Raw genomic sequence first — 8,312 nt, 5'->3', positions numbered from 1 at the left:
AAAAACCTAGAAAAATCTCTTTCCTACCTTCCTAGAATCATGCATGTAGCCTAAAATAGCCACTTATACCTGTGCTCTTATAACTATCATAAGACATCTCATAATATAATCTTTTATTGTAAATGTGCTCCTATTGACTCATTGTAACCTTTGACATCCATCATAGCTATCATGCATGCACTTAAAAATTCTTAGATATGTAAAACAATGTAAAAATAGAAGAATCCAAAGGGGATGCCTAGCTATTTTATCATTTTCCTAAATTACAAATGTTAATAGTAGATTTGTCTTTATATGAGTTCTTTCACCATCATTGGTTGAATGGTTTCACCTCTTATGGGTAAATTATGAATAACATTAGGAGAACAAATAATTTATGAACTTACAAGGTTGGTGGCCTCTAAATCCCAACATTGTCTCATTTGACATCATACATTGTAAATTACACCCGTATAGATACAAAAATGTATAATCAAATATAGTGATCAAGGCCCATAACCTTGCTACACCAAGAGAACTTATTCATGGTCATTGGCTTCATAAGAAAATCTACAAATTTTTTCCAAATTATAAAAAAAATTCAATCGATACATGTCCACTCTCAACATATTCTTGCACAAAGTGATTCTAAACATCATCATTCTTAGTATGAGCATGATACATAGTAATTTTGGCAAATATATGACACTCTAGCTATCACATTTGATTGTTAGAATCTTGCAATCAAAACCAATACCATTACCAAGTCTTTGTAATAATACTACCTCCTTAGAGGCATGTGTAGTAGCCATATACTCTATTATAGTAGTGGACAATGCAACTGTAGGTTGTCTCTTAGTCATCCAACTCACTACTCCAAATAAACACATAGCCAGTAGTGGACCTTCGACTATCCAAGTCACTTTCCCAATCTACATCAAGAAAACCCTATATGTCTCATGATTTATGCACATCATTGGTACAATTGATAAATCACACGGTAATCAAATGTATCTCCCATGTAGTTAAACACTCTTTCAACAAGAGTTAAATGTTCTTTACTAGGGTTAGACATAAACTTGACTAGAACTTCCACCACTTGGGTTATATCTGGTCTAGTACAAACCATTGCATACATAATACTACCAATTACCAAAAATGGAATATTTACTTGTTTATAATCCTACATTTTAAATCTACACAAAAATGTATCAATATACTTTTTCTAAATTAACCAAAGCTTTCTACCAACATGATTCCTATTCATCTCTATCCCAAGAATATATCTATTAGCTCGAACCAAGTTCTTCATATCAAATGTGCCAAAAGATGAGCTTCAAGCTTCCTAATCTTTATCTTGTTGTTACCAATAAACAACTTCTGATCAACATATGAGAAAATAATTAGTGTGTGATCATTCATAACCTTAACATAAACACAATGATCCTCTTTGCTTCTAACATAACTCAAATTTAATGAAAAAGAATAAAAAATATGGTACCATATTTGGGTGACTATTTTAGACTATACAATAATTTTTTTAACCTACAAACCAAGTGCTCTTTTCCTTTCACAACAAAACCATTTCGATATCACATGTATAAATCTTTTCTTCAAGATTCCCAAACAAGAAAGAAGTTTTAATATCCATTTTCTTAACATAAAAAATACAAGTAGAAATAATAGATAATAGGATTCTGGAATATATGTTAGCTTAGCAAAAAGAGAGAATATTTCAACAAAATCAACTCCCTTTGCATAGGAGTATCCATTGGCCACAAGTTTAGCCTTGCATAGCTCTAACCGATCATTTAAGATAAACTTCTTCACAAATACCTACTTGCATCAAATGTACTTCTTTCCTTTGTGAAAACTAACAAGATCCCATATGTCACAACTATCCAAAGCCACCATCTCCTCCTACACGACCTACATCCAAGAATCATTTTCCTCAAAAGAGAAATCCTAAATGAAAGATCTAGTTTGATTGTCATTGCTCAAAAAAGAAAATTTATAACAAAAATCTAGTGGGCTATTCTTGTCAACTAGATTTTGTTATCTTGTTGACCTCCTCATAGTAGGAGTAATGGGCTCTTCATGTCCTTCTTCCTCATTCCGCTCATCTTGCACACCGTCTAAGCTTTTTGAATTTTCTTCTTCTTCTTTATCTTCTAATCTATCTAACTATTCTTCCAAATTCCCACATTCTTGCTTCTCAGTCTTAGTTTCAAAGTGCATTATCTTTGTCCTTTTCTTTGCTTGTTCTTCACTTGAGTAAGCTCTAGAATCCTTAAAACTCACAACTCTAGAAAATATCATTTTATGGGTCAGAGGATTCCAAAGCTTATAAACTTTTACATTCTCACTCTCATCTAGAAAGATACATTTTTGATCTTTTGGTTCAACTCACACAACCAAATATCCTTAAATGTGGAATTGAAGGATGTTTACCCATCCAAACTTCACAAGGTTTTTTTACAAGAAGAATTGAACAAATATATCTATTAATTAATTAACAAATAGTGCCAACAGCTTTTAATCAACAACTTAATAATTTATCACCAAACTATATTTGACCTACAATTCAAAACAAAAAACAAGAAAATTTGTAACGAACATATACTTTTATATTAACAAAACTAATCACAATCTTATCTTTAGAACATTAGCTATGGTATGCCCGATCCAAACTAAATGATGATAGTGCCGCTCTACCTAATATGCAAAAAAGATGTTAATGGATAAACTAGTAAATTGTCGCGTAATAAACTTTGATGCATCTTTTTTTTTCTAAGGACAGTTTGCGTTCCTGCCAGGTCCACCATAATAAGCTCTGTTATCGGAGCCTGTGTGCCCTTTTATGTTGTAGCACTTAGCGTTAGTTGCAATAGTATTGTAGTCACCAACATCTGATAACTTATTTTTGTCATCCACTGTCTTTAAAGCGCGAAAGTGACTAGATTTACCATCTCCTTCTTCTGCAAAATGTCCACTTCCCATTTGAGTAGTAGTGTGATGTCCATCTGTCTGCAAGTTTGCAATCTCCCCTCCCCATTGTACAGTCGATGCATGATCAAGGTTGGTGAAAAGTTGTGATGGCCAATACCCAACTGGTTCATTTTCAAATGCCATCCACCAGTTTTTCGATTGTGGATCCTGCCAGCAAATTAGAGTTTGATGTTAGAATGTGGAACACAACATAGACTACATTATATGTTTGAACAAGATTTTAGATCTTATTCTAAAATAAGGGCTGATACTCTAATCTAGATGAATTGATGATCCAATTTATTAATATTTTCTTGATACCCCTCCTATGAGTAACTTGATGTGGATGGTTTTGGTGGATTTCATTTATTCTGAAACATAGTGCTAACTTAAAAAAATCTAAATGACAAGTTTTGAACAGCATATTTAGAGGTATAAAGGTAAACTGAAAGAGTAAAGGACAATATAATTAGAGGTATAAAGGTAAATTGAAAGAGTATGTATATCTTTATAAGAGAGATTGAAATTGAATATATATATAGAGATAGAGAGAGAAATATTTTCATTTTTTGGTTGATTTGACTTGCTTTTTACTTATATGTTGGACCTTTCTCTACTTAATCAAAAACATAATTAAGTATAAGTATATACTGACTAAATAGATATAGATATAGATTTACATTTATTAATATTTTTTTAATATTTCTACTACTAATTCTGTGATGTGGATGGTTTTGAGGGACTTTGATTTATTTTGAAAGATGGTGATGACCTAGAGAAACATTAAACACAAGTTTCGAATAACATATTTAGGTATAAGGGTAAACTGAAAAGAGTATGCATATCTTCACAAGAGAGATCAAAACTGGATAGATATAAATATAGTGTTGAAATATTGTTTAGTAATTCCTCCCACTTGTATAGTTTTATGCTTTTTACTGTTTTAGTTTTATTTGGGATGACTACATCAACAACTGTTTTAGTTGTTTAGTTTTAGTTTTTTTTTTTATTTCCAATAATACAAGTTTTCCAATATCTAGATGTATCTAAGACCTCTATATAATGAGGCACTTGTAATTCATTCTATATCAGTTAGTCTTATCTTTTATCAGTTGATCAAGAAACTTTTGTAATTTATTAGTGTTCCAATTTTATATTTCTTTCATATAGATATTCCATTTATTAATATTTTTGAGTCTTCTTACTATGAATACCGTGATGTAGATGGTTTTGATGGACTCCATTTATTCGGAAACATGGTGATGATCTAGAAAAACCTTATAAAACCTTAAAAAACAAGAATTCAATAACATATTTAGAGATAAGGGTAAACTGAAAAGGGATCAAAACTGAATAGATATAGATAGTGATATGGATATCACTATAGTTATAGATTTAACAATTAGACATATTTTTTCAGTTAGAAGGTAAACATTTATTTTCTCTTTAACACTTAGAAAAATATTACTTGAGTCTCACCTTCCAGATATTAATCGTTATAGCAGTTAGTTTCCCATTGTACGAAGAAATTGGCCATATGGTACCACCAAGTGTTATCTTTCTGCTCTGTTGAACGAAACCAGGGCACTTAAGATTGTAGCAGCCAGTTTTGTGATATGCATCAGCCTGCAACAGCTTGAAGGATCGTATTAACCAATTATCTTCACACTCCAAATCATGAAAAACTGTTCAACTAAAATGAAATGAATACCAACCGTCCAATATATAAACAGTCTAGTCCTGCTATCACCATATAGTGGGAAATCAACCTGATCAGAACCATAATAATATGAGTTATTATGAAGTATATAATCTCATGAATACAAGTACTAGAGAAGGAAACTTACTTGCCAGCCAGCCTCAACGGAGTTGAGAGTTGAATCTTCTGCCGATCCAGAATGAACCCAAATCTGTGACACACTGAATTCCTCTTTTTCGACCCTTGGATTCCATACAGTTATTCTGCCCTGTGCTCCATAGTATTTTCCATCCACAGAGACTAGTGCATACTGCCACATAAGCAATGCTGATAGAAATTAGGGCGAAATACTTTGAACTTCTTTTTAACTCCGTATATTGTTTGATGCTTGAGTAAATTAAATATATGGATAAACATTTATTTATTTATTTAAATTCTATACCCAGAAATAATAAGATACTAATATTTTATAAAATATTAGTAAATTTATAGTAGAAGAAATTTAATTGCTAACTTTATATTAAGAATAAAAAAAAGATGTTGGTAGTGGGTGAATATAAAAACAAATTACCATAATTACCTCATGAGTATCAGCAATTGCAGCTTTTTTTCTATAATATTGAAGTGATTTACCTCATGACTATTAGCAATTACATCTTTTTTCCCATAATGTTGAAGTGATTTTGCTCTCATTAAGTCTTCTACAGAAGTTCTTCTAACTGGAATTGTGCCTTCTGGACATTCTCCATTGACATGCCATGATTGAGCATTATCAATAGCAAAACCTGTTATATTCATTCTTTTAATATGTACTGGCATGTTTGGAGTATCCTAGAGAGCAGCAAAACCTTTTTATCATTAAAGTTATAAAAAAAATAAGATAGGATATAATTTGAAAATGTTAAAATAATAATGTTATCATAAAATATATTTCATTAGATAAATAAACTAGAGATTTGCCACAGCCTACATTTCATAAATTAGGATATTCCTCTCATCACAGCTATCTTTCTTTACCTAATTTGCGATGCTTTGTGAGGAACCATCTTGAACAATTATCATCAATATACAATAAAATCTATATTTAGTTAAAAGAAAAACTCTCAACGCAATTCTATTCATCCCTTCAAGGTTTTCTACTTTCATTGTATAGATGAAATGAGATCATAACACAATTATGTTATATGATCAATATTTCCTTACCTGGATTTTATGGTTCTTCAGCAATGGGTGATCAAATGCAGGTTGTTTGTATCGATCAATGCAGTCTATAATATCTCCATCTGGGCTCTGTATGAGGTACAATTAGGTTTTTGCATTACCAGACATCACATAAAGTTTTTTATTACTTTATGAAAGAAAAAAAAATTATGACTAAAGCTTGAAGCACTTCACCTCTATGCTTTTAGTAGCAGGCTTGTTAATTTTTCTTAAATGCTCGAGGACTTGTGACATTTTGGTGGAATTATATCTTTGCAAGTTGGAACATGTGTCACCATATTGGGAAGCTTCTACCACCAACTTTGCTTGAACACCAAACACCATGACATATACTAGAACTAGAATTAAATCATTCCTAGTCCATGATATCCTCCTTGAAGATGCTCTATTGAAATTTGCCTCCATAGCGTGATGTGGCAACATTGTCCTATGTATTAGGAAATAAAAAAATTAGATACAATATTTCCTGATGACTTATTTATGAATATGGCACAAGAAGATCGACTTCATTAACATTGCCACTAATTCCAACTCTATAACAAACATATAAATGTTATACAATGCACATAAATACATGAGGTGAGTTGCATAAATCTGGCATGGAGATGATAGAGATGAAGATAAAATGGTAAGCAAATAAAAATAAGAAGAGCAATTTTCAGGAGTTAAGCAGCCAGTCAGCCAAGCCCATCAGTTGAATCCAAGCATCAGAATCGAACCCGAGACCAATGAAGAGCAAACCCAGAGTCTAAGCCAACTCCACTAACTGTCCGGACTAAATATCAACATATCTTTATGTTTATGTATGATTTTATATAAAATCTTTGATCGAAAACTCGTTTTGAACAAAACTTCTCTCAAACCAATAAGAAAGAAACAGAATTCTTAAATTTCATGTATACCTTGTAGTGGATGGCTTGATCCCCCTCCAAAGTTGAGAATAATATATGAGAAACCCCACAAACACCTACAGATTCGATCCTTTGACGTCCATAACATATATAAGGGAAGATCTGTACCGAGTTTCAGCATTCGTCAGCGGCAATACCGCAATTGACATTGTCTTACTATTAATTAAGTGATAGAATTGCATTTCACTATTAACTAATTGATAATATTATATCTCACGCAATACTGCAATAGAGACGCTGAATGTAGTTTCTCATGCATCCCATCCTTATCATGTATACAACTATATTTATACAAAATCCATCATGTAGATTTTGTAATCAAATCATACACCCATTTTAGATATAGAATCCCTCATCCACAAATTAAAATAGAACCGTATGGATTATATATAGGCAATATAATAAAATAGATTTACAACTCCTTGGAACAAGGAAGTCTCCCAATATAATGAAATAGATTATATATAGACTTTTAATACACAATATATGCATGCAGCAGTTGAAGAAGATTAATGAAGAAGAAGTCGTAAATAGACCAAGCAATAAATTTTTTACAAAAATTGAAATGTGAAATAATAAAATGTTTATCTAAAAAAAATAATGTATTATCAATTGCAGATATCTAAATTATTATTGTTCAAGGTAGTTTCAATAATTCAACTCTACATGTCTTATCTTGCCTTTAACATGTGTTGTGTGTGATGTGAAAATGAGTAAAAGATTAAATATTCAAATTACAGAATAGAGAAACAATTTAAGCATAAAAAAACATAAACTAATAGATTGACAAACCTATATTTTATTGCTTCTTCAATTGCAAGTACAAAATGTACAATTGTTCAGAGATGTGATTATTATAATAACTATGACTTTCTCATTGTCACTAGTTAGTCAAGATATTGAAGAAGAGGTCAATTTATAGATGTTACAAGATAAGGAGATGAAGATAAGAAGAATAAAAAATAGCAGCTTTCATTTAAGAAAATAATGCTTTATTTTTTTGGTGAAAGTAGATATGCATGCTTTACTTTCCATTTCAAAATTGAATTGTCAAAATTTTTTTTTCCCAAAATTAATAAAAACAAATAAAGATATTTGTTTCTATTTTCAAAATTTTGAAAGATTTGAGAATAAAATTTTAACTAAATAATTTCAAAAATTATTTAATTAACCTATAAAAATGAAAATAATTAAATTTATTTAATTATATAAAAGAAAATAAAAATAATTAATAATTATTTTAAATAATTAATAATTATTTTAAATAATTAATAATTATTTTAAATAATTAATAATTATTTTAAATAATTAATAATTATTTTAAATAATTAATAATTATTTTAAATAATTCAAAATTATTTAATAAATGTGATAAAATAAAGCAAATGTTAATTATTTGAGACAATTAAATAATTAAAAAAAATAATTATTATAAATAAAAAAATATTATCTTAATTAAATAATTAACATTATTTAAATAATTACCCAATAGACTATTTAGTGTGGGCATTACC

The 8,312-nt window shown here is 30.0% G+C and overlaps 1 protein-coding gene across 1 annotated transcript; it reads right to left on the bottom strand.

The window, feature by feature from the left end:
- Positions 1-2,663: 2,663 nt before the first annotated feature.
- On the bottom strand, positions 2,664-6,877 carry LOC131076015 (protein neprosin). Its single transcript, XM_058013025.2, has 8 exons — positions 6,790-6,877; positions 6,062-6,314; positions 5,870-5,956; positions 5,300-5,497; positions 4,815-4,976; positions 4,683-4,736; positions 4,447-4,593; positions 2,664-3,135 (listed from the first exon to the last, which is right to left on the bottom strand). Exons 2-8 carry the CDS (start codon positions 6,308-6,310, stop codon positions 2,770-2,772), a joined length of 1,263 nt encoding a protein of 420 aa, XP_057869008.2. The 5' UTR covers positions 6,311-6,314; positions 6,790-6,877; the 3' UTR covers positions 2,664-2,769.
- Between the last annotated feature and the right edge of the window lie 1,435 nt (positions 6,878-8,312).

Source organism: Cryptomeria japonica, chromosome 3 (assembly GCF_030272615.1).
Source record: "Cryptomeria japonica chromosome 3, Sugi_1.0, whole genome shotgun sequence".
Lineage (NCBI taxonomy): Eukaryota > Viridiplantae > Streptophyta > Pinopsida > Cupressales > Cupressaceae > Cryptomeria > Cryptomeria japonica.
This window is presented reverse-complemented; position numbering and strand designations above follow the sequence as displayed.

Coding starts and splice junctions, on each gene's coding strand:
- LOC131076015 (XM_058013025.2), bottom strand. CDS start 6,310: ATGTTGCCACATCACGCTATGGAGGCAAATTTCAATAGAGCATCTTCA. Junction 4,977..5,299: donor TAATTGCTAATAGTCATGAG/GTAAATCACTTC, acceptor CTTATGTGGCAG/TATGCACTAGTCTCTGTGGA. Junction 3,136..4,446: donor TAACGATTAATATCTGGAAG/GTGAGACTCAAG, acceptor ATTTGCTGGCAG/GATCCACAATCGAAAAACTG.